This window comes from Spinacia oleracea, chromosome 4 (assembly GCF_020520425.1).
Source record: "Spinacia oleracea cultivar Varoflay chromosome 4, BTI_SOV_V1, whole genome shotgun sequence".
In the NCBI taxonomy this organism is placed as follows: domain Eukaryota; kingdom Viridiplantae; phylum Streptophyta; class Magnoliopsida; order Caryophyllales; family Amaranthaceae; genus Spinacia; species Spinacia oleracea.
The window spans coordinates 172,906,998-172,933,368 of NC_079490.1; the positions used below are offsets into that span (position 1 = coordinate 172,906,998).

Genomic DNA, 26,371 nt, shown 5'->3' on the forward strand with positions numbered 1-26,371 from the left:
ACCGGTCACGTTTGCCAATGCACAACTTTGATCACCAATTTCTTTAACTACCTATTATAAAAACTTATAAAAATATATATATATTTTTAAAATATATATTAAAATGAAGCCAACAATATATTATATACTATATATAGAAATAAAATAGGGTCAAAGTAAATTATGTGAATAGAGGAAAAAGTCAAACCGGATCGAGTATGAAGGGATGGGGGAGTAGTAAATTTTAATCTGACGACTATCGAATTTCTCTATATAGTATTAGTCATGCATGAACAAGACAAGTGGAGCAGAAGATAAATTTGATGATGAAGGTGCAACAAAGAGCGATTAAAGTAAGGATGTCAATGAGCTTGCAGATGGACTTGAGAAGATGTAGTTGTTCGATCTCCATTTCCCTCCTCACATCGTTGCATCCGCAAACTCTTTCTGATGGAGAGCTTAGCCCTCCTCCCCACTCTCTCTCTCTCCACCACCACCACAACCTCAAAAGCTACCGCCTTCCTTCGCTCTTCCACCACTTCCCTCCACCATCGCCGCCCTCATCTCTCCCTTTCCCTCTCCTCCACCCCAAAACCCACCCTCACTTTCTCCTCCCACTCCCACTCCCACTCTCTCTCCTCCAAACCCCTCCTAGCCCTTAAACCCCTCAATGCCACCGCATCCTCCTCCTCATCACCCGCCACCACCTCACCACCACCAACAAAAAGTGGCGCAAAACTAATCCCACTCATCCTCTCAGTCTCCGTCGGACTCCTCCTCCGTTTCGCAGTCCCCAAACCCGCTGAATTAACCCCCCAAGCATGGCAACTCCTCGCCATTTTCCTCTCCACCGTCGCGGGTCTCGTCCTTAGTCCTCTCCCCGTCGGCGCCTGGGCTTTCCTCGGTGTCACCGCCTCTGTCGTCACCAAAACCCTCCCTTTCCCCACCGCGTTCTGCGCCTTCACCAATGAAGTCATCTGGCTCATCGTCATCTCCTTTTTCTTCGCCCGTGGTTTCGTCAAGACCGGTCTCGGCGATCGCATTGCCACCTACTTTGTCAAGTGGTTGGGGAAGAGTACATTGGGGCTGTCTTATGGGCTCACCATTTCTGAAGCCTTGGTTGCTCCTGCTATGCCGTCTACTACGGCTAGGGCCGGCGGAATTTTCTTGCCGATCATCAAATCGCTTTCTATCTCCTCCGGGAGTTTGCCTGGTGGGGAATCCAGAAAGAAGCTTGGGACTTACCTTATTATGACTCAATTTCAGGTTTGATTTTGATCACATTGTTGATGTGGAAACTCAATTTTAAGTTTGATTTTTTTATTTTGTTCTTATAATTAGATCGCATTGTTGATGTGGAATTTCAATCTCAGTTGCTTGAAATTGGATTTTTGTGATTATTTCGTTATTTGCGGATCTTGGTTGTTCAAGTTTAGTGTTGCTTAGACCTGTTCATTGGGTAGGGGGTCTTAAATGCCCGAATTTGGATCGTTGATTTGGCAGTGACTGATTTGATTGGGGTTGATTAATTCTCAGTGACTGAAAGAAATTGGACTAGTTTTGACATCATTGGCAATTGAACCTATGGACTGAGGTATTAGATTTTGAGGCCATGTTGCCCAATGCAATGCAGGGGATTAGCCAACTTTTCAGATTTACACGGTTTTATTGTCATTGAGCTTTCCTGTCCTGTGTTATGATCGAGGAACACTTGGAGAACAGAGAGGTTTTCGGGTTACCGGCTTTTAGGATTAAGCGAATCCAGGGAAGAAGTTTGCATGATGAATGTTAGGATTTTGGCCTTGGTCGATGGCTGTTGCAGAATGTGGTTTTAAATTTTTCGTTTGTTTTGTGGTAAACCTTGTTGTTTGGCCCGTTTACTATGGTAGTACAGTACCCCATTTCTAGGATGATAGGCTATTATCTTTGGCATAGAATCAGATGGAATTTAATGAGAGAAGGAAAGGGTAATGTAAACCATCACTTTATATGGGTTGTTAGGTATTAAAGTGGGAACAGAATCTTTTGAGAAAATGAAAGGGTAATGCAACCATTACTTTATATGGATTGTTAGGCATTACAATGGAATGGAATCAAATGAGAGAGGGAGGAGCGGGATTGAGGGTAACTGGTATCATGTGTTTCCACTAGTTTGGGGAGGATAAGAGGGAGATGGACTCAATTACCCCCAGGTAAAGAAAACTTATACCATACCCCTCAACTCAAATAACGAAAATACTTTACTAAATCTGTTACCAGACTTACCAGTTACCACACTTACCACTTACCAGCCCTTAGAATCTACATACCAAGCGTGTTCTAAGGGTGAAGTGCAAGTAGATATGTGACCTCCGACACATCCAGCATGTTATTTGGGTATAGAAAATAAGATTGATTGGAGAAGTTGAAAAATGCTGCATTTTTTAGAAAACTTATTCGATTGTCACTCGATATAGGTTTTGGTGGTTTCTAAAAGGAATTATTTTGGCAAATGGGTTACCGGAGTGAGTTCTGTTAGAACATACAGAGAACTAGTCCTATATGCACAATATGTGCGTAACCTACTAACCTGTGTATGAATCTCAAGTTTTGCTCTATCAATTGACATACTACTAAATTACATATTTATCGAACATGGTAAGATTTTTAACCAATTCATCTTGTATGATTATTTGAATAATTTTACATGACATTTTACGTGGACACCAAACTCCTTAAGAGTTGGCTTATAGTACGTAGTAGAACAGAGATAAGTTTATGTGGGTTAAACTTCTGAAATTAGTTTATTTAAAGTGAATATTCTGGCAAGCTTATATTTTATTTTAGACACATGTCACACATCAATATTGAGGCTGTAGAATTTTGCTCATTAGATTTTACTAATGCATTAATTAAATAGAACTTTTGTCTGAAAATTTAGCTAGAGCTCAACTCTCCTCCTATCAAATAGAAAATTAAGTTTAACTCTCTAATCTCGATAGTAGGTGACTAGGTGGTATATGGAGATCTAAGTTACGGACTTCAGAGGTTTTATTCATACTGTTCTGGGACCTTGATGTTGTTATGCTTCCTTCCTTTTTATGTCCCTGATTCAATTCGACAGTTAGTGGTTTGTGGTGTACTGGTGTTCGATGTTCCATTTCTTTTGCTTATTCTCTTGCGTAAAAGTCGGTGATTGTTATGTCAAGCCGCTTGTATTTTTAACTTTGAACTTTTGAAGTCGCAACTACAGAAACATAATCTGGATCCAGGGTTGTGACGTCTGACTGTAAATAATTTTATCTCTAACAAGGATGGTGTATCTTAGCTTGTAGTGGGAATTGAGCTGGTTTATGAGAGTGAGGGCTCTTGTTTGGATGAGTTTATAGATGACAGTGAGGCGAGTGAGCTGCTAAGTATTCTCCCTATTTCTTTGTAGATTTCATGACAGCTTTTTTGTTCTTGATGCTGACTAGTCTTTACTAGATTAGTATAATGTAAGACATGGAGCTTACCGCCATCTTGTTAGTATTTTTCGTCTAAATCGGAACTTGCCAACTTACACTATCTAATGTAGAAAAAACATTACTTACGTTTTAGTAGTTTTCTGTAAAAATACCGAGCATTTAGAATGCCTCCCGCTTTGAAGGTAAAATATTATGCAGAAGCTTTAAGGGATGGTGGCTAAATTAGAAGATATCTTCTTAAGAGTCTTGAGCAATAAGAAGACTTTGGCATGAGCTAAAATGAAGATTTTGTGGGGTGGATAGAATTGGATGATCTGCAACCTGCATAGGATGAGAAGAAGCTTTAGTGAAATGTCATATTAAAGGGTCGCAAAGAAATGTTGTATGATAAGATTTTACTTGGTTCAGCTGAGATCATTAAGGGCAAGCTATTTTATGTAATTGTGTTACTTAAGTACTTGTAAGGAGGATCCCAAATTCCCAGTTCAGGGTCCCGTCATATCCATATGTCATTAAGGTTATTTATTGTTGTTATTGCTCATTTTAGCTCTAATCTCCATTTTTCTCTTTTTTTTGCTAAATTGTTTTGGAAATGTTGAATTACTGAAATAAACTCTCTTACCACTTGCCATCAATTGACCATACTTTTACACAATAAGTTTTGTATACGAGTGTATCATGAGTTCTTGACCATCTATCATGCTATTATCAGTTGGTTCTAGACTACAGTAGTTTTTTTCTCTGGTTAATGTGGGTTCAAAATTTAGAATCTAATCTAAAAGCCATAGTTTCTCATACCTGTTGGAACTACTACTAATTGTTAGTTTTTCCTCTGCTCAAACTATTCTATTGTTGTTCGGTAATGTGGAAAATAGTTCCTGAAAATCCTCATTGCTGTTAAATTTTCAAGTCATTCCACTTAACAGTTTTACACATTCAAGTACTTGTTGTTTGTTTAAAGTAAACAAATTGAGTAAATAATTTCTTATCACTGCCAAGCTGAGTGTTGGATGGTTCCTTGTCTTGGGAGACGGGAAAATAAATAAATAATCTGTAGTATTTATCATTTTTCTATTAGTTCCATTACCATCTAACTTTATTAACCTACCACATAAATGAAATGGACTTGATTATAACTATTGGTTCCTTGTGTGCATGGCAGTCTGCCGGTAACTCTAGTGCTCTTTTCCTAACTGCTGCAGCTCAAAACCTGTTGTGCCTCAAATTAGCCGAGGAACTTGGTGTTAAGATTGCATCTCCGTGGGTGTTTTGGCTCAAGGCTGCTAGTTTACCAGCATTTGTGGCACTCTTACTCACTCCACTTATTCTTTACAAGCTCTATCCCCCTGAACTCAAAGACACCCCAGAAGCCCCTGCTTTAGCTGCGGAAAAGCTGAAGAATATGGGGCCTGTCACAAAAAATGAATGGGTGATGGTTGGTACAATGCTTCTTGCAGTGTCACTCTGGGTATTTGGGTAAGTATAATAATCTTCTTATTCTCTGAGTTTTGACTAGCATAATACCTTTGTTTTTGTCTGGGATTACGTGTGGTTTCATTGATTATGATTAGATATGCTACTCCCTCCGCCCCCTTTTTATTCTTTACGCTTTCCGTTTCTAGTGTCCATTTTAATCTTTACATTTAGAATCTTTCCTTTTATATAGCATCATAAATGTCCTTAATATTTTGTCAAAAATCATGCAAGTGATTATTTCAATTAGTTAAAATAACTTGGACACTAAACATTTTACACTTTTGCAGTGAGACATTAAAGCTTTCACACTTTCCCAATGTTATATTTTGGATAAAAATGAAAAATATTATCAATAAACTTAATTTGCATTGTTTAAATTAAAAAAAAAAGAATAAACCTTTATCAATATTAATTAGTCGAAAAATCGCATGCATGATACCAGCCGTAAAGAATAAAAAGGGACGGAGGGAGTACCTTGCACACATATATTTCTGTACTATACACTTTTGAACATGTGTTTTCATTTCTTTTCCCTGGAAAGTCCTTTTTTAAAAAATTGAACCAGTTCCTTGCTTTTCCAGCATTACATTGATACATATGATGGTCTATCAAATCATGGTCATGGATTTAACATATGTACCAGTTTCTCTTGACCATTTTGACTCCTTTTTTCTGTTTAATTTCTGTAATCATAAACCCTAAAGTGTTGATTACTTGAGCTATTTCTTTTCTTGCAGGGAGAAAATTGGTGTGTCAAGTGTTGTTGCTGCTATGCTTGGACTGTCAGTGCTCTTGTTGTTAGGAGTACTGGATTGGAATGATTGTTTAAATGAGAAGTCAGCATGGGATACTCTTGCCTGGTTTGCCGTGCTCGTGGGAATGGCCAGCCAATTGACTAATCTTGGTATTGTATCCTGGATGTCTGGTTGTGTTGCAAGGAGCTTGAAAACAATGAATTTGAGCTGGCCTGCCGCATTTGGTATACTCCAAGCAGCTTACTTTTTCGTGCATTACCTATTTGCAAGTCAAACTGGCCATGTTGGAGCTCTGTACTCCGCCTTCTTGGCCATGAATATAGCATCTGGAGTTCCTGGTGTGTTGGCAGCATTGGCCTTAGCTTATAATACTAACTTGTTTGGAGCACTTACACATTATAGTAGCGGCCAAGCAGCAGTATATTACGGAGGTGCGTGTCTTCTGTATGAATATTTCATACTTCCTCCGTTCTTATTTACATGACACAAAATATTGTGTCATGTAAATAAGAACGAAGGAAGTATTTTTTTCAAGTTTCGGTTTTAACTTTGGCTAATACTGTTTTTTGCTTCTAACAGCTGGGTACGTGGACCTTCCTGATGTATTTAAAATGGGTTTCATTATGGCGGTCATCAACGCTACAATCTGGACCGTTGTAGGGGGAGTTTGGTGGAAGATATTGGGGATCTACTAACATTGTAGTTTTTGTTAGGAGGTTTTTTATTAACCCTCCTTGTATAATCCCATTTTACAGGATGAGATCATATCATTTGCTGGAAATGCCAGTCACATTCTTTTTGAGTCTAGTCAGAGTTGGAATATAGTTTCTTTTCTTGGTGGAGGTTTGATAAAGATGAAACACTCCTGAATACAATGAAAGGAATTTTGCCTTTTCTTTCCTCTCGAAACTTGCATTTTTTGAACCGAGGATGTTTCAATCATTACTTACTGATTTTTGCACACCCACTATGAGAGCATAGGAAAAGGTGCTCTACTTGTATTAGGGCTGACAACTTCACCCTGACCCAACGGATAACCGCTCCACCCGCCCGAATAAAATGGATGAAAACCGACAAAACATGAATTTTAATCGGGTGACGGGTGGGTGGGGTGGTGGATTCGGATGGTGCATCGGTTGATTTCGGGATGGAGGTGGATTGAGCTCCACCTGATCCACCTCCGATCCATTGCCAGCCCAGCCCTATCTTGCATAGAAGTGTACCAAAAATTAACAAAATGATGTGTCAAAATCATTTCCCTGCATAATGCTTCCGAGCTTGTTCCCTTATACTTCGTATTAGGCTAAACTACTAAACTTGCAAACAACTGAAAGACCTCAACTTTCAGAATATTAGCTGTTTGAGCTTGAAACACAAAATTGCATATGCCTGCGCACAAATGCCACCTGATGCATAGTTGCCTAATGAAGCTTTCGTTGTGCATACAATCAAAATTTTGGCATACGGTGTAGAAAAAAGAATAGAAATGAAGTTCAACATCAGGCCGCTTAATAGCAAATATCGAACAGGAAATCAACAGGGTAAAGTATGGAGGTGGTAAGTGGTAACCCAAACAATGCACTGATGATTTTCTTGACAAATAATAGCAGGAAAAAATCCTGCATGATGCATGTGAAACGAATATTCATCCACTCAATCTCCTCACACCAGGAAATTCATCAACCAAATTAAGTTTTTCAAGTATAAACTTTTCCTGCTTGGCATATTCAGTATCCGGGTTTTCTGTGAAATTCGAATGTAAAGCATTCCCAACACTATCCACTATTGCTGAAGTAGTCATGGAAGATTCTATACATAAGATAGCAGTAATGGCATCCAACTGAGTCACCTCATTCCTGAACATCAGTCTTGCATGAGCCTGTGCTAGCCGAATTAGACTTTCTAACATTCTCACAGTTATTCTTGCAGCATTTTCTGTTCCTGATCTTCTTTGCAGTTGGTAATAACTCGAAATTACTCTCTCAGCTTCTTTTGTAAGTGTTGGCTTAAAGTACCCTTTAACAAAACTAATATACCTCCGTATCATAGAAAGTGACCAACAGTTTGTTAAATCTTCATCATCTTTTACTCTAACTGGTTCCTCCTCAGCAAGAATATGGGATGAAACAACTTTATCCCACTCGGGGTTTTTCGTGTCCAATAGAACCAGAACTATATCGAATCTGCTCAGTAAAGGACCCGAAAGTGTAGTATTGACAGATAAAGGTTGGCTGGGATCATACTGTCCCTTTGGATTTGTGGCACCAAAAACAATGGTTCTTGTACTAACAGTTGTCACAAGACCAGCTTTTGCAATGCTAATTGTTTGCTGTTCCATAGCTTCATGTATGGTAGCTCTGTCATGTTGCCTCATGCTGTCAAATTCATCGATGCAGCAAAGACCGCCATCAGCTAATACAAGTGCACCAGCTTCGAGCATCCACTCACCAGAATCTTTCACGGCAGTGACAGTCAACCCAGCACTTGTGCTTCCTAGTCCAGTTGTCATAACAGCTCTGTTACTCAATTTAGCAGCAAATTTCAGAAACTGGGATTTTCCTGTACCGGGATCACCCACAAGAAGCAAGTGGGATTCTCCTCTTACCTTTGTCCCTGAAGCATCAACATGCTGCACACCACCAATAAGGGTTAAAGCAACTGCCAACTTCACAGTGAAGAGACCAAAAACCTGGGGACATATAGCTTTGAGAACTGCATTCCTCCCTTTCAGTGGGGTACTGCTGAATTTTTCCCAGAATTTCTTGAATTTGATAATAGTTTCATCAGGTATGTCTAGCTCGGATTTTAGCTTATTGGTTAGTCTCACATGATTGGCAACCAAAACAGGCTCAAGATCACATCTGACATCTTTCAAATCTGAAGACCATTTTGCAGTCAAAACACCAGTAATAATCACATCATCTCCTGCCTTAACAATGTCAACTAGGTCATTCTGCAAGATGACACGGATAGAACGCGGTATGGATCCAACACCCAACAGTTGGGCGCTTTCTTGGATCTTGATTTCTTGGTAATCATGGAATTTAGTGCTGTTTTCTACAGGTACAAACTTATTGCCTTCACACTCCTGAGATTTGTCTGAGAGGCAAGCCAATGGTGGTTTTATAATGTTCCCGGTTTCTAGCTCAGGATAAACTGGAAAAACTGACTTACATTTCCTACATTCGTACCTCCTTTCACCTTCAATTGTCTTAATTGCACCTGATCGTATTACAGTCCCTTTGAGGGTTAGAAGAATGTTACTATGCTTCACCCTCACCTTTCCAATCCTAGGATAAGTCTCTACAAACAAACACAACAATTAACCACTTCAACCCATAAAACTATGCAGTTCAAATAATACTATAATTTACTTAGTGAAATGCAACACAATCAAATTGAGCTCAATGATACACAAAATTCATCGATTTCACAATCAATCGTGCTCACTAATGCATCATGTTGCACTCTATCAAACATTATATTCTCATCCCATCTCATTGCATACTTTTATTTCCAAATGCAACAAATTGAAATTTGACAAAAATTAAATAATTCGGAAAAAGGAGAAAAACAAACCTGGAGATTCAAGGGGAGAGCCCAGTATACTAATGCGAACATGAACATTTTCCTTAATGGTGGAAGATGACCCGCCTGGAGAATCCTTCAAAATCAACCTCTACACATCCAACCCAGATGCCCAAATTAGAAATACTTTTCCTAATTACATACCAGATAAAAAATTTCCTTTCCAATTGAATGCCTAGATATATTAATCTTCCTAATTCATGCGCTATACTCCCTTAATTTTGATGAAAATTTCTGGGAAATCGAAGATTAATTAAGTGAATTCTTACCTGAGCAGAAATAGCTGCAAAATCAAATTTGGGCAAGTAATCCGTGGGTTTGGAGAAGATGAGCTGAGCAACTTGTAGATGATCGTTCATAAGCTCTGCAAAACTGAAATCGGAGAAATCAATCTATAGAAGGAGAGAGAAAGGGGGTTAGTGAGGGGAGAGAGCATACTCGATGAAAATAGGGAAGTGAAGGCGAGAATCAGGAGAAAGAATGAGGGAGCGGAGTTGGTCGGAGTGGTTGGTGGTGAGGAAGGTGACCATGTCTCTGTATATTTCATCGTCGGCTGTTACCTCCGGCAAGTACATTTTCTGGGGTTTTGGAAATTAAGCGGGAAACATAATGGAGGGGGAACTTGGTGGTTATAGAGAACTACACGACTACGGAGTTAATCAGGATGGTAATGAGACGGATCTGGACCGGGTTTGGGCTGGCGAGACCCAGAACCAGATCCAAACCCGCTTTTTTTGAAGGTGATTCACATTTGACTCCGATTCACTAGGTTTTAAAAAATCAAATCCAGACTCACATCCATTGGATGTATTGGTTTAGAGTTCGAAATGGACCTTAAATGCGTTTAGGTATATTTCTTTTCCTAAAATTTTTATCGCTTTAGAAAAAATATTTTAAGGATGCGTTTTATTCAACTTATCTGATTTGAACCCAACAGATCTGAACTTATTGAAACTTTTTTGATCATATCTAAACTTATCCGAATTTATTGGAATTGACCAAGCCTGATTTATCTAGTTGGACCTTATTCGAACTTAATAGTAATTAATTATAGTTAATTAATAATAATAAATACTCCGGTAATAATAATATTCATAATTAATAATAATGATTAATTATAATAATCATTATTAATAATTATACAGAGTAATATTAATTATTATTATTATTATTATTTTATTATTATTAATTATAATAATAATAATAAATAAAAAATCAATAATTATAATGGATCCCATTTTGGGAAAATGGATGCCATTTAAAAAAAAATTAATTTTGTCATTTAGCGTTTGCCTTTAGCCTATTTTTTCGTTTAGTAGGGTGATATGTTTCTTGAAATACATATCAGATATTGATTTATACTTCCTCCCTAAGAGTGTACGTCTAAGACCAACTGTTTTTTAGGTGCTATAATATCTTGTATGGTTTGACAAATGACAATATTGTTTATTTTCTGTGAACTGTGATTTCCATAAAACGTATGGAGAAAACTCTGCCTCAAATGTCAGAATCTCTATACATGTACTTCCTTCATCCCTTAATACTCGACCTGTTTTGACCGGTCACGTTTGCCAATGCACAACTTTGATCACCAATTTCTTTAACTACCTATTATAAAAACTTATAAAAATATATATATATTTTTAAAATATATATTAAAATGAAGCCAACAATATATTATATACTATATATAGAAATAAAATAGGGTCAAAGTAAATTATGTGAATAGAGGAAAAAGTCAAACCGGATCGAGTATGAAGGGATGGGGGAGTAGTAAATTTTAATCTGACGACTATCGAATTTCTCTATATAGTATTAGTCATGCATGAACAAGACAAGTGGAGCAGAAGATAAATTTGATGATGAAGGTGCAACAAAGAGCGATTAAAGTAAGGATGTCAATGAGCTTGCAGATGGACTTGAGAAGATGTAGTTGTTCGATCTGTCAAATACCTTAAAACTTAAACAAATGTATTAAAAATTTCGAGCGAACTCTTGTTAGGACACACTTTTATTATACGAAGTATGATTTTATGATGCCTGCTGCTTAACCTCCATAACTAACGAGTAGGTTGTCTGTTGTGTAACTGAGACAAATGTGGTGAATCGAGAAAGAATTCTTGTTGTTAACCATGTCAGTATTTCTTGAACAATTCTTGTATTAGAGGTCAAATTAGCTCTTTCTAAACCTGATCAATAGGTAGGTCGGCTGGGCGGATTCGGGCCAGGCCATGACTTAAAAAACAGCTCATTGTGTCGGGTCGTGCTGGCTCAAGTCAGCTTTGGACCGATTTAATGTGCCTAAAATCCGCTATTTCGTGCGAAAATTAGTGGATTTTACGGGCCGAGCTAAATTTATAACTAAAACTCTAGGGTTAAGTTGGCCAAACTCATCAAAAAATGTTTATTTATTTTTTCTTCCGGCCCCAAATCCTAGTATTCCAATCCATAGACAAGCTGAAAACTAAATGGGAAGAATATTCTATAACCAAGAAAAAGCAAAAACAATTTTTACACAATGTCTAGTATATCAATTCAAGATTAGATATGGTAAAAATGACATGATAATCGGTATGTTTTAAACACGAATTTATTAATTGAACACCAACATTGACAACATAAAGTGACAAACACACTACAATCAGTAGGCAAAACCATAAACCCCCTAGCAATTAAGAACCGCTAATCTGTATTCTAAATTACAAACACACACATAAGTTTAATTGACTACAACATTGCATGTAGTTCTGAAACACAAACAAACAAACAAACAAACAAACAAACACAACAACACAACACAACAAGAAAATAATGAACACTAAGATCGATCTGGTATCAATTACGCGGAAGCGAGACAGAGCGCTATACACGGTAGTACTTGTTCTTGACAGAATTCAGCACCCTTTTGCCGAACATATGACTCTGCAAATACGGATAATTAGCCTCAATTCGTTCCACCAATCTCGAGTGTGTAGACCACTTACATCTGTATGAATACATTTCCTATTACATATATACCAAATAAATTTGTTAGTTTTCATACATACCACTTAGATCGGAGTAACGTACTAGACCTGGTTATTGAGCGGGTCACGTCAGAGTTGGTGCAGTCAAAAGCAAATCAGGTAATAAAATGGTCAATTTTAGTCCGTCAATTCAAAGCAGATCGTGGGTCAATAACGGGGCAATAGTGGGCTGGATGGGTCAATAATGGACGGGTCAAAGAAAAGATGAAAAAGAAACGTACGCGAATACAAATGAATACGAAACTATCTATATAATTTTTCATAACATAACTATTTTAGGTTTCAAAAGTATTATGGAGTACTCTGTATGTTATAAGTTTGGCCCTATATTGATCAGGTTCAATAAAAATCTGTCCAATAAAAACGCTATGCCCCTATCCAAAAAGAATCCATTAACATGACTCAATAACCAGGTCTAATATAATAAATACATATATGGAATGAATGAATTGATAGACTAGACTAGACTAGATCAGAAAGAGTATGTGTGAGTATCGAGTCTCTAACGTACGTACCTTGGATCTACCGAGAGCAGTTTGAAGAACATAGTTGCCAAAAGGATGCTGAGCAATCTCTAGAAAATTATTAGGATCATTTTGGTCAAATATGATCTCCTTGATCATTAGATTGACGAGTTCGTCATCAGCGTATTTCAAGAGTTTCTCAACAACATGACTACCAAATTTGTTCTTTGACAAATATACAAAACTGCCCTCCAGTGCCCTTACTGCTTTTCCAATAATGTCACCTTCATTCTTCAAGTTTTCAATAAGCCTTTGTATAACATAGTTACTGTCCAACAAAAACAATGCAATGCAAATCAGTGGAACGTAAAATTGTAAATGTAGTGGGATAGGAGTTGTAAGGTACTACCTCCGTTTTTAAAAGATCTTTACAGTTACTATTTGCACGGACTCCAATGTAATATTTAAATACTAACATATGCAATTTCGTATGTGAAAAATTTATAAAAATTTGATATTCTGAAAATACATCCCGTGACCAATCTAACAAGATCTTACATGTAACGTTTTGATATATATAATAGTGAGAATTTACGGTCAAAGTTTTTATACTTTGGACACATTTTTCAAAACGTAAAGAACTTTTTGAAACGGAAGTAGTAATAAATTTGCATGTCCAAACATAGTAGAAAACACAATGTAAATAACATTATGAAACTGAAAAGGTAAATATCATTTTGAAATGGAGGTAGTATATAATAATTGAATGTAAAACAATTAATCAATCAATCAGTTAATTACCCGTAATTGTTTTCAGTTAATTCCACGGCATGAGTTATGATCTCATGAATGATACGATCACGTTCGGGGCCTTGATGTGTAATACATTGCTGAAAAATACAACAGCCACTTTGGTCCATTGCAATTTCCACACAATGATCAGCTATCTCCTCCAATATAGGCTGTACGAGTAGGGAAAGTAATATCATCACATTTGAAAACAAATTAATTAAGATCATTTACCCTTTCACCATGACATGATTGGTTAAGGAACATGTTATGTCATAAGTATGTTTAGCGTCGTAAAACCGTTGATATCAACCCTAAAAATAGATAATAAGACGAGTATATTGCATCATAACAATGTGCATGACATTCATCATAACAATTAAGAATTTTGCAAATCACGAAATGAACATGAGCAGATCACTAACAATGTAACTATACTAAATAAACAAGACTTTTGCAAATCAATATAATATAAATATATATATATTTATATAGGGTGAGGTTCCTGTGAGAACTGTTTTAGGGTGAGAACTACTCTTATGGTGAGAACTACTCTTATGGTGAGAACTACTCTTATGGTGAGAACCTCTGTGCGTATCATTCAAACTATACGTGCGTAGTTTTCAAACTATATGTGCATATGTTTTGAACTATATATGCATAGTTTTAGAACTAAATATGCATATTTTTTGAACTATATGTGCATATTATTTATCTCAAATATAATGTGCGTAACTTTTTTAAGTGTTTCAGGAAATTAAAAGTTTAAACTCTGAATTAAGTTCTATCTCAAAGAATATACATACGAAGTGTAATCCAATCAGCATTATGATCAACAACCGAGCCTCAAGCTTCAAACAAAGTTCTCTACTGTAAACAATTTGCATTTACCGATCACTAAACTAGCACATGAACCCCTCAAAGAAAAAAAAAAACATAAACTCGCACATAAAAACCCATCATCTTCTTTATCTCTCCTCCCTCTCTCATCTCTCATAACGAATTTGTAGTTGCCTAAATTGATTCAACTCCCAGTATTGATTTAATTATTATATTAGTCGCTAATCGATCGATGCCGGCCAAGAAACTAAGAATCGCATACCCCGGGCAAAATTCTATAAAAAGAAATTTTTTTAATTCTATAAACACTCGTGAGGTGGATAAAAATATGTATATATATGCAAAATTATCAAAAAATTAATTACCCTAGAGACTTGATGAACTTGTTTGAAGTGTTTCAAAAGCTCTTCTACATAATGTTGACCATTCAAATTCATTGTCAAATACTTGACAAACCCTCTGATTGAATTCAACACCATTGCTTGCTCCTCCTCCCCATTCCAATTGAGGTGATTCAACAATTTTTGTACTGCCCTAGTCCTATAATAATATAAGGAGTAGTTAATTAGGTCAATATTAGCAAAACAATATACTCAAGTAATCAAAAGAAGTAAGAATTAAGAAGATTATACCCATGAACATCAATGCAGATATCAAGAAAAACTTGTTGATTAGCCATAACCGCCTTCAAAAGCTCGAAAACATGTTGATAATCAAGAATTTCCAACAATGTTTGAAAGAATGGACTTCCATATTGATTGAACAAGATCTGAGTTATACCCAATTTAACCTCAGAAACAACAATGTTTATCCCTTCAATATGCCCTAACTTTAACTTCTTCATCAGAATACTACTTAAGCTTTTGTCGTTGGCATATTCAACAACCTTTCCCTTAATTTCATCCCATGAGGTCGGAATATAATCCGTACTCACCGGGGTTAAGCCGTTCCTACCGTTAGTCGCCGTCGCCGTCATCCTCCTTGAATTACTGTTGTTGTTGTAATTCGCATGACGTTGACGATGATGATAACTAAGATTATGATTATGATTATAACGACTGTTTAATTCCTTGACGTACAACTCATACAACATAGTACGAACCTTAATATCAAGTAAGTAGTTCATAAAGTTATTGTTAGTTGGATTAAACTGCAACCCATTATTTCCGATATGGTTAGTTCCGCTGCCGACAGACCGAACACCGGTTCGATGAAGCATTGAAGAATGAACCGGCGGCGAAGCAAAACCCGAACCAGGAAGGATAGTATGGTTATTAACTTCATGATTCCTAGGCGCCATTGAGGCTAGGAATTGATTCAATTCCCAAGGAGATAAACTTGAGAGGAATTCATGATGATGGTGAAGATCGAGATCATTATTCGAGCGGGGGAGGTTCGGGTATTGGTAAGGTAATTGCGAACCTGATATCGACATTTGAGATAGTAGATCTTCCAAGGATTGGACTGAGGAGGGTTGGGAAGGAGAAGGATGATAAGGGTTGGGAGGAGGCCATTGACGGTCAGCCATGGAGATCGAGGTAGAGAAGATGAGGGTAATCGAATATTAAGAGGGTTTTATGGAGACTGATAAGATTAGGGTTTTGATTATAAGAGAAGGTCAAGGGTTGTTTGGGTAATATACATTAAAACGATTATTAAATTGTTTCCTAATAATATTCAAAAGATTATGACACAATTAAGGAAGGTTAATTAATTTCGGATCTTGTAAAAAAAGATCAGCCAAAAAAGTTAGAAGACTTTGATGTATTTATATTCGCACACAAACCCGAATACCTCAAATTTCGGATCTGTCTCAGGAGGACTACTCTATGAAGATGAAATTAATTTCGGATCTGTCTCTACCCGGATGCATAAACCAGATTTTGCTGTTCGGTGTCCCTTTCTTTTTTTTTAAAAAAAAAAATCCCAGAAAATGTCGAACTCAGAAAATATAGGTCGATTCCCAGATGAAATTGGAAACGAGGTTCTGGTCCGTTTACACGCAAAATCAGTCCACCGCTTCAAAACCGTTTCGAAACCAGATAACCGGCGAGTGGGTCCCACTTCCGAGCCCTCCTTACTCCATAGACGACAGAGGTGTGATTGGGTTTATTACCCGAGTTGACTCAACTGGGGTTTTGGTAAGATTTCTAGTAGCTGAGTATCGCCCTATTATAGGTTCTGTATTTGCTGTTTTAATGTGTTTTGATTCTGAAATTGGGAATTGGGTTAAAATCAGTACAAATTATATGCTTGATAATTAGCCTTGGGTTGGCCAAGGAGCAATAGAGTTTGCTGGAGATTTGTTTTGGATGGATATGAACCGTGGTCTTATAGTTTGTGATGATCCTTTTGGTGGATTAGAGAACGGTAACAAGGACTCACCCGAATGCCGGTCTTTACCGCTTCCTAATGAGGGTGTGAAGAAGTCTCCTGGCAGCAACCATGTCGTGGTGGGTGGAGATTATATTCGATCAGTACTTGGAAATGTATGGAAAGGGAGAGTCTGTAGGGTTTAAATTCTGGAGGTTGAATGATTATAATAAAGGGGAAGGAGAGTGGAGTTTGATGTATAAGATGCCATATATAGATATATGGTCTCATAAGAGTTACTACCTGGTTGGTGGTGGGATTGAAAGAGAAATCCCTTGTTGTATTGTTGATCCTTTAGATCATGATGTTGTCTACTTTTATACTCGAATCTGTAGACTTATGTTGAATAATAGAACTAGGAAGATGGAGAGTTGGGGTGAACCTGGTGATCTTGGCTATAGTGCTGGAGGGTTTGATGCCAACGCGCGGATGGTGCAGGGGTCTGCACGTAGATCTACGTGCACCTGTACCAAAACGCAAAAAACAAAAAAAATACAAAAAGAACATAAGAAACTAAACAAAAAGAACATAATAGAGTAACGAAATGAACGTTAACCAAAAGTTGAAAAGAACACTAATGTTAAAAAACTAAAGAAAATGTACAAAATTGAAAATAACATATTCATCTCCTGATACACTATAAAAAGAACAACTATTTTATAAAAAGAACATCATGTGAAAAATGCAACAGAAAAACAAAAAAAAACATATTATCGATAATATTATAAAAAATTAAAAAACAGTAAAAAAGTTAAAAAGAACACAAAATAATTAAAAAAAGAACAACAACTTTTTTAGAAAACACAAAGAACAAAATCAAAAGAAAAATAAAATAACAAAAACTCAAAAAAATTTAAGAAAAAGACAAAAAAAAAAAAAAAACAAGAGAACAAAATACATGGAAAAGAACAACATGCATTTTTTTTCCTTATCAAACAAAAGAACAGAATGAAAGGGACGAAAAGAACAACAAATCTATGTTCTTTTATTAGTTGTATTTGTTCTTTTCAAACCACTTAGTGTTCTAATTAAAAAGACAAAAATGACGATATTTTGATGCACTTAAAACTAGATCTATATTTTTATTTAAATGTATTTTTGTTCTTATCCAACGCATCAGATCTATGTTCTTTTATTAGGTGTTATTTGTTCTATTCAAACGATTTATGTTCTAATTAAAAAAAGACGAAACGACGATTTTTTGATGCACTTAAAACTAAATCTATATTTTTAAAAAAAGTATTTTTGTTCTTTTACCACGGATCAGATCTACTATGTTCTTTTTTAAGTGTTATGTATTCTTTTCAAACCATTATATGTTCTTTTTTTAACAATCTATGTACGTTGATATAAAAGAACAAACTATATTGATTTAAAAGAACAAACTATGTTGATGCCACAGTAAAAGTAAAGTTGTGAAAAGAACATTACAATTTAAAAAGAACATTAGAGGAAAGAACAAGGAAACGTACCTTAAACACTTGATCAACATTTATCAGGAGCATCAATATCTTTTAATAAATCTTCAAAAACTGATCTCAATCCTCGAAAAATATCACGTTCTCTAGATATTCTCTTGCTTCGAAAACTAGCCAAATTGAACTAGTGTTTTTCTTAATTCACTCATTTTTCAACAAAGGAGAAACATTCAGAAGGAATTTTAGAGAGAGAATAAGGAGAAAATATATTTTTTACTCTTTCACTCACCATCTCACTCTTTCTCTCTCAAAAAATTTCTCTTATGTTGAGAGAATATAAATCCTCTCCTCTTTCTCTCTCTAAAATGTATTTATAAAATGACTAATGGTTATGATTCATAAGTACAATTATTATATAGTTGCTGAAAAATAGAAAATGAAAAAATAGGAAGTAGAATCAAAGAATAACTGAGAAGGAGAAAGGAAAAATTCTTAAAGAGTGCATAATGAGAACTATGCACGTGTTTTTATTTTGTTCTTTTAACAGAATATTATAAAAAGAACAAATGAAAAGATTAAAAGAACAAATAGAGAGACTAAAAGAACAAATCAAGTACCTTGTCCAACAATAATATATGATTCGGAATCATCATTTTCATCATTCTGTTATGAATTATCAAGCACATTATTCATAATATCTGAAAAATAATAGGTTAACATGTATAAAACCAAGAAAAAGAACGCAACCAAAAGAACAAAGGATAAATAAAAAGGTAAGAAGAAAAATAACACAATAAAATAAAAAGAACAAGTTATGAAATGCAAATGAAATTGAAAATAATAAATAAAAAAAGAACACAATAGAATGAAAGAACAAATTATGAAACGCAAATGGTCTATTTTTCTACTATAATGAAAATGTTCTTTTAATACGAGCATAAAGAAACTGTTCTTTTAATACGAGCATATGTTCCTTTAATACATAAAACTGTTCTTTTCTGGAAAAAAAATCGTAATTACATAATCCAAATCTTCAAAATCAGCAATCAACGATTTTTTGGGAATTTTCACTACTTTATCTCTCTAAGAACCATTTTAGAAAACCTAGTTCATACTTTCTCTCTCCTCTTCACAATTTGAGTTCAAAACATAAAATCTAGAAGAATATATATCGCAAGAAGAAAGCAAATCGAATAAAAAATGCGAAATACAGAGCTGAAAAGAATAGAGCCTTTACGGCCCGTCCATAAATGGTGTCCATGGGAATGAATTTGTATGTAAATTTGAAAAGAAAATCAACTTGCATTCCCATGGTAATGCTAGTTCACTCAAAATAATCTTTTTTTCTTTATAAATTTCCATTACCATCCATTATCATTTGAGAAGTGGTATTAGATGGGAATGCAAATTTATGAAGAAAAACACCAAGTTTGAGACAAAATTTCATTACCATGGACATCATCATGTTATTTTCTTGTCGAATAACACTTAAATTTATTCCCATTCCCACCATTTAATACTGGCTACCAAACGGGCCGTTAATGTTCTTTTGTTCAAGGAAAATGTTCTTTTGTTCCCGGGATTTAATGAAACACGCGCGTTTTATGTGTTTTTTATATATGTCGTTTCGTTTTCGGTGCACCTAGAGCACGGTGCACACGCCTGCACCATCAAATTTGCGGGTTTGATGCTGTTGTTCAATTTGTTCTCAATTATGGGATGGTGATTAATATATTTGGAATTAATTGATTAAGTATGAAATAATTGTATTAACTAGTTCTGTGGATGATGGTTTATGAATAAGTATTAGACGTGCTACTGATGATAGACTCCTACAGCATAACCCCAGTTGAGTTTCAAGTATGTCCGGCATTGAAATAGGTCATATGAACTTTCGATGTATTGTGTCATACACGTATTGTTGAAAGCTAAGTTTTTCTTTTTAGTCTTGTTCCTTTATCTTGTCAGGTTTATCACTGCTTCGAAAGCAATCATGGTGACTTCTAAAGCAATGTTTATGTGTAAGAATGGTGTTTGATTTTGTCATATTCATATCCGTTGGCAATTTTTATTTTCTGCATCTAAGCTCAATTTGAATGGTTGTTATAGTAAAATTCTGGGTTGATGTATTTTCATCTTAAGGGCTTTCTGAAAGAATTGATGAGTTGCATTACTCCTTTCCTTTTTCTTTTTTTTTTTTGATAACAAACGTACTTCCATTAAATAAAAGCAGAGATCAGTGCAGAAGCACTTTGATCGCTAATACTCCTTTCCTTTTGGCCTAGTTAAATTTGTCTGGAAAAAGGGAATTAGGACCCTGTGCATTTTTGGTCTTTTTGTTGGATGCCAGGATAGTTGTCACAATGAAAAAAAGAAAAGGAAACTTATGCTTGATGAGTTGATGTAATTTCCTATTCAGAAAACCCAACCCTCTAAACTAACGAAAAGCACCACATGTTAAACCATATCATGGGTTATGGTTACTTTACTTATATCACCTTTCTTTCTCCTCCTGTCTTTAGTTATAGGTACCTCATTTAGTCATTTACTATTGCAGGTGCTGCTTTTGCAAAAGATCAGGGAAATAATTATTTCAAGACCATGGAATTTGATGAAGCTATTAAGTGCTACACGAGAAGCATTGGTTTTCTACCAAGTGTTACAGCTTATGCTAATAGAGCCAATTGTTGGAAATTCTCATTGGGAAACACAAAGGAAAAAAAGAGTGAAAAATAAGGGAGTCCCACATGGAAAAAACTCTTCATATTCTCCTTGTTTATTAATTGGGGAATGGGTGTAACTCTTGTTTAAGAAAGTGTGAGAGTGGTATGGGTGGACATATATCACGCGCCGGGCCGGGCCGGGTGTGGGGTGTAGAACACTTATTTCTACCAAATAAAATATTGTTGTACAATTTTTATTAATACAATTTTGTACTATAATTCAAAACTTCCGCGTGCGTCCTCAAATTTCTATCAAATTAGACTAATTTGATTTTACCTCTTGATAGTTTATTACTGTTGTTTTAGTATAGAATTTCTTTTGTTGTTATGGATCAGACTTGAGGTCTAATCGTCCACATCTATTAAGACAGCTCCATACGTTTTGGATGATACAAACTATCATTTAGGTAAATATGAGCAATGCTTGGTTCATGTTTAGAGTTGTAGTGTGAAGAATCTTGGTGAATGAAGTATAAGTTATTTCTTTCACAAATGAGGAAGGTTTCCAAGATAGCTGCCTAGGTAAGTTGTAACTGGGGACTATCGTGAGACTCGTGACTGATCAATACCAGTAAGTAGTTGACAATTGAGAAGAGAAAAACACGCTTCAAAGAAATCCCAGGAAGAGTTCCTGGTAAGTGATCCAATCCCAGAAATCAACTGATAGTTTTCTTTAAGCTTGTAGTTGATGAGTCATATTTGTATAGGGTATTTTAGGCGCATTTAGGTTGCATTATTAGGCATTTATATCATTTTAGTTGCATTTAGGATCACATTTGCATAAGTTATCGTTGTCGTACTCTATTACGCCCCGTTTGTGTTTTCTTAATGTTTCAGGTGATTTTACGGTCATTTGGATGCTTTCGGAGTGTTATGAGTTGATTTGGATGATGAACGGATGGAATGTTGACTCGAGGATCATTGCATATCTCTAGGGATAATTTTGAGTCAATAACGAAGCTAAACGCTATTTTTCTAAGCATCAAAACGGACAAGCGTTCACTCTTTTGATGATATCTCAAGTTCTACATGTCGGAATGAGGCGATTTTTATTGGCCTAGAAAGTAGACTTCAAGAGCTTTCCAACGACAGGTCACACGTCCTTATAGGCATTGTAGAACAAGAGTTATGACATAAACAAGATGGCTCGACTATCCGATTCGCCCGAAGCCCAAAACGATGGCCCAATCTTCCCCTTGGGCGCGAAAACCAGCGACCCACCAGCGGGCCCGCTGGTTTCTCCGCCCAGCTACTTCCATGCGGGTTCGTTGCGTCGTTTCTCGTGATTGTTCAATTAAATGATAACTTATGTAATTATTATTATATTCCTATTTTGTTTAGAATTTAAGAAAGACTAAAATACCTCAAGGGAATGAATGTATTCCCTTATGCTTTTATTTTCTTTTACGTTTTACAATTCCTTAGAACGCTTTTCACGTTATTTTCTATTCTCTCGTTTTCCATTGTTGAACCCTAGTTTTTCCATAATTCAATTCATAAATCTAAGGTACTTTTCATAATTTCTTTTGCTTTAATTCTTTCTTATTATTTTCGTTTCTTAGATTAATTCGTCCTTTGATTATGAATCTCGTTTTTATTATTTATTTCATGCTTGTTAATTCAATTATGAGCGAGTAGTTTTATTCTAGGGCTAAGTAAGGGAAGCCATGTTTATACCATGATTGTTATGCATTAAAGTTTGTTAATTTCTAGATTATGCTTGAGTAATTCCAATTGATTTGTTTTAATTATTGATTCATGTTATTGGCCATTTTCATGGATTGAATATCTAGCTAATAGGAATTAGAATCGAAAGATCGTATTTTTAGAGGCTTAGTACAATTGGCAATTCTGATTATGTTAGCGACCGTACTGCATATGTTGGATTGAAAGTGTTAAGACCCGACTGTAGGATTAACATGTACTTTAATTACTCGGCCTAGTTTATTCGTTGTCGAATTGAATTGTGTTATTGGATTGGTATAAGCATGGTGAACCGAACAGACGCCCTAGACCTTTAATTCATTGATAAATTACGCATTTTTATTATTGTTTTAGCTTTAGTAGTTAATACTCAAACTCAACTTTCGTTATTGAAATAGTTCGTATAATTGGGCAAAAACTAATAGAACTTGTCTCCCTGTGGGATCGACCCGTATTTGCTAAGTATCTGCTAACAACAGACACCGTGCACTTGCGGTATCACTTTTTAATCTATCAAGTTTTTGGCGCCGTTGCCGGGGAGACGGCTAGATTCTATTAGTTTTAGTTTGATTATTTGAACTGTTTCCATCGTCTCATTGGAACTTTTAGTTCCAATTGAGGCAAATTTCACTGCGTTTTCTTGTCTGTTGTTTATGCCCAGGTCTGCTAGAACGGGTACCTTAGTTCCACCCGATCCCGATCTTGGTAAGACTCTTCGACAACTCAAAAAGAAACAACAAAACAAGAAGCAGTCAGGGGTTCAAGACTCACAAACTCCACCGAGTCACACGATGTCTAAATCCTTGAAATCATATGGGGTTCCTTCCTCGAGCAGTGTTCCGACTGGGCTCACAATGCCAACTATTGAGGCAATCAACTTTGAGATCAAGCCCGCTCTAATCTCTATGGTCTCACAAAATCAATATGGTGGCCATCCATCTGAGGAACCCACCAACCATCTGCAGAGGTTCAACCAACTATGTGGCACTATCAAGCATCAAGGGGTCACTCAAGACCAATTGAAAGTAATGTTGTTTGGTTTTAGCCTTCGTGACAAGGCACAAATATGGTTGAACGATGTCAAGGAGACAGAGTGGAGTGCTATTTCACAAGCCTTTCTCGAAGAATTCTTTCCACCCACCAAGACGGCTGAAATAAGGCACAAGTTGACTACATTTACGCAAGAACCGGGAGAGTCACTTAGAGAAGCCTGGGATAGATTCAAGGCTTTGCAGCGGTCGTGCCCGCATCATAATATTGAAAAATGGTTCTTGGTTCAGATTTTCTACCATGGTTTGCAAGATGAAACAAAGAACACGGTTGATTCTGCTTCTGGAGGTGTTTTTCTTGACAAAGAAGTGGATGCAGGTTATGATTTCCTTGCCAATCTTGCCGCTAATCATTACAGCACCACCAGAACTACATCTAAGAAGGGCAAGATTGATGTCGATGCTTATGCCCTATTGTCATCACAAGTGGCAGCCTTGAACCTAAAGATCGATGCTTTGAAGTCCCCTCAGTCTGGTACTCCCCCAATGAGTATCAATGCTATGTCCAGTGTAGCTCCGGTAACAACTTCTTACTGCGAAGTATGTGGAATCCAAGGTCACTTTGGTCATGAGTGCTCTTATAGTCTGCAGGATACCACGCGAATGGAGCAAGTGAATGCTTTTCAACAGAGGCAACCCGATGACCCATATTCCAACTCGTACAATCCAGGTTGGAGGAATCATCCAAATTTCTCATATCGAAGCAACAATGCTCAAAATCCTCAACCCCAGCAACAATGGTCACAACCACAGTTCCATCCACCTCAGGCACATGTTGCTAGGCCTCCATTTCCACAAGGAGCCTCACATAATGCTCCCCCGGGGTTTAATAGACCCCCGCACCAAGGCTATCAGCAACAACCTCCGCAGAGCAATGCCACTCCAGAGCCTAACATGAGTGATTTGTATAAGCTCATAGCGAATATGCAGAAGACCTCAGAGATTGCTCAAAAGAACCACGATGAAAGCATAAAGGAGTTGAAGAATCAAAATAGAATGTTGGAGAACCAAGTTGCTCAACTCGCTGATACTTTTTCAAAAAGGCAACCGGGAAAACTTCCAGGGCAATCTACTTCATCTCAAGATCACACTAGAGAGAGTGCTTGTGCCATAGTTCTTCGGAGTGGTACTACATATGATGCCCCCTTGGTACCTACTGATTTTATAGATATTGAAAAGGGGAGAGAGGAGGCTAGAAGGACTAAGGAAAGAGTCAAGGAGAAGGCTATTTATGATTCTCGCCCTTTTGTTCCTCGATTGCCATTTCCACATCGACAATATAACTCAAAGGGTGATCATCAGTCTGGTGAAGAGGCACATGTTGAAATTAAGACTGTGGATGTAGGGGTTGAAACCCCGGGTGTTGAGGATGAAATAGAGGAGAATAAGAGCGGCAAGGAGAAGGTTACTGATTCTCCCCCTTTTGCACCTACACTACCATTTCCTCACCGAATGCAGAAAGCAAAGGTTGATCAACAGTTCGGTAAGTTCTTGGCTATGGTCAAAAATCTCGAGGTAACGATTCCTTTCATTGATTTAATATCTCAGATTCCTATGTATGCAAAATATTTAAAGGAATTAATCACTAAGAAAAGGGATCTTGGTGGTGTAGAGAGAGTGGCTCTAACTGAGGAGTGTAGTGCTATGTTACAAAACAAGTCTCCTCCTAAACTAAAGGACCCAGGTAGTTTCTCCATCCCTTGTCATATAGGTGCTTTATTCATTGATAAGGCTCTATGTGATTTAGGTGCTAGTGTGTCCGTCATTCCCCTCTCTATTTATAAAAAGTTGAACATGGGAGAATTGAAATGTACCACCATTACTCTGCAAATGGCCGACCATTCTATTAAATACCCCTTAGGTGTTTTAGAAGACGTCCCCGTGCGAGTAGGTAAATTCTATATTCCTGTAGACTTTGTTGTACTTGACATAGAAGAGGACAACCAGATTTCAATAATCTTAGGCAGGCCATTCCTTCATACCGCGGGGGCAGTTATCGATGTTAAGAAAGGAAGTCTAACCTTGACTGTAGGGGATGATAAGGTGAGCTTTAACTTGTGTCATGAGATGAAAAGTCCAATGCAAGAAGTGTCTTATTCTTTGATTGCCTCTAATGCTAAGTTGCCTCATTCTTATTCTAGAAATTTTTCAAATAATGCACTTGGTTTGAAAGGGTTTGCAGGTGATGATGATCCTGGTGATGCAGTTGATGCTAGTCCAACAGTTGGAGCAAGATGTTCGGTGCTCGATGGCACCAAGTTCAAAGCGAACGACCAACGTTTAAAGTTATACCCTGAAAAAAAAAAAAAAAAAGTTCATTGGAAAATTGGAGAAGGCCCGTCTCTCCGATCTACCTATCGCGCTTGATTTTTGAGGTTTGGAGTCAAGCTAATGACTTAAAACGAGCGCTTATCGGGAGGCAACCCGACCTCTAACTCTCTATCGTTTCAATTTTTTTTTTTTCTCATTTTATTCCTATTTTAATTTATTTTTTTTCTATTTAAATTTCTTATTTTTCATTTGGTTAATTCATTGAAAAAAAAAAATAGAACAACAAAAGCACAAAAATATTTTATTTTCGAGTTCACTTGAATTCAATTTTTTTTTGTTATTTTTAGATTAGTTTTTCGTTAATCGTTTTTATTTATTTATTTTTATTTATTTTTTTGTGTGTTTAATTTTCACTAACGATTCTAACTTTGAGTTTAGTGGTGCTTGAATTATTATTTTTTCAGAATTAT

The 26,371-nt window shown here is 36.5% G+C and overlaps 3 protein-coding genes across 4 annotated transcripts; 1 reads left to right on the top strand and 2 right to left on the bottom strand.

Annotated features, from left to right (window-relative positions):
- The first annotated feature begins 386 nt into the window (after positions 1 to 386).
- Positions 387 to 6,643, top strand: LOC110802505 (dicarboxylate transporter 2, chloroplastic-like). The gene is made up of 4 exons (NM_001426478.1): positions 387 to 1,245; positions 4,588 to 4,901; positions 5,639 to 6,087; positions 6,236 to 6,643. Exons 1-4 carry the CDS (start codon positions 430 to 432, stop codon positions 6,349 to 6,351), a joined length of 1,695 nt encoding a protein of 564 aa, NP_001413407.1. The 5' UTR covers positions 387 to 429; the 3' UTR covers positions 6,352 to 6,643.
- Positions 6,644 to 6,978: 335 nt separating this feature from the next.
- LOC130472303 (probable DNA helicase MCM9) lies at positions 6,979 to 9,885 on the bottom strand. Of its 2 annotated transcripts, none has more exons than XM_056842912.1 (4): positions 9,683 to 9,885; positions 9,514 to 9,608; positions 9,236 to 9,335; positions 6,979 to 8,959 (listed from the first exon to the last, which is right to left on the bottom strand). In XM_056842912.1, exons 1-4 carry the CDS (start codon positions 9,789 to 9,791, stop codon positions 7,302 to 7,304), a joined length of 1,962 nt encoding a protein of 653 aa, XP_056698890.1. In that variant the 5' UTR covers positions 9,792 to 9,885; the 3' UTR covers positions 6,979 to 7,301. The 2 variants fall into 2 exon arrangements, with proteins under 2 accessions (XP_056698890.1, XP_056698889.1); XM_056842911.1 differs by having other exon boundaries at positions 9,514 to 9,616.
- A 1,939-nt stretch (positions 9,886 to 11,824) lies between these two features.
- Positions 11,825 to 15,979, bottom strand: LOC110802480 (pumilio homolog 12-like). Its single transcript, XM_056826991.1, has 5 exons — positions 14,996 to 15,979; positions 14,729 to 14,903; positions 13,536 to 13,696; positions 12,786 to 13,062; positions 11,825 to 12,247 (listed from the first exon to the last, which is right to left on the bottom strand). Exons 1-5 carry the CDS (start codon positions 15,889 to 15,891, stop codon positions 12,107 to 12,109), a joined length of 1,650 nt encoding a protein of 549 aa, XP_056682969.1. The 5' UTR covers positions 15,892 to 15,979; the 3' UTR covers positions 11,825 to 12,106.
- Positions 15,980 to 26,371: the final 10,392 nt, after the last annotated feature.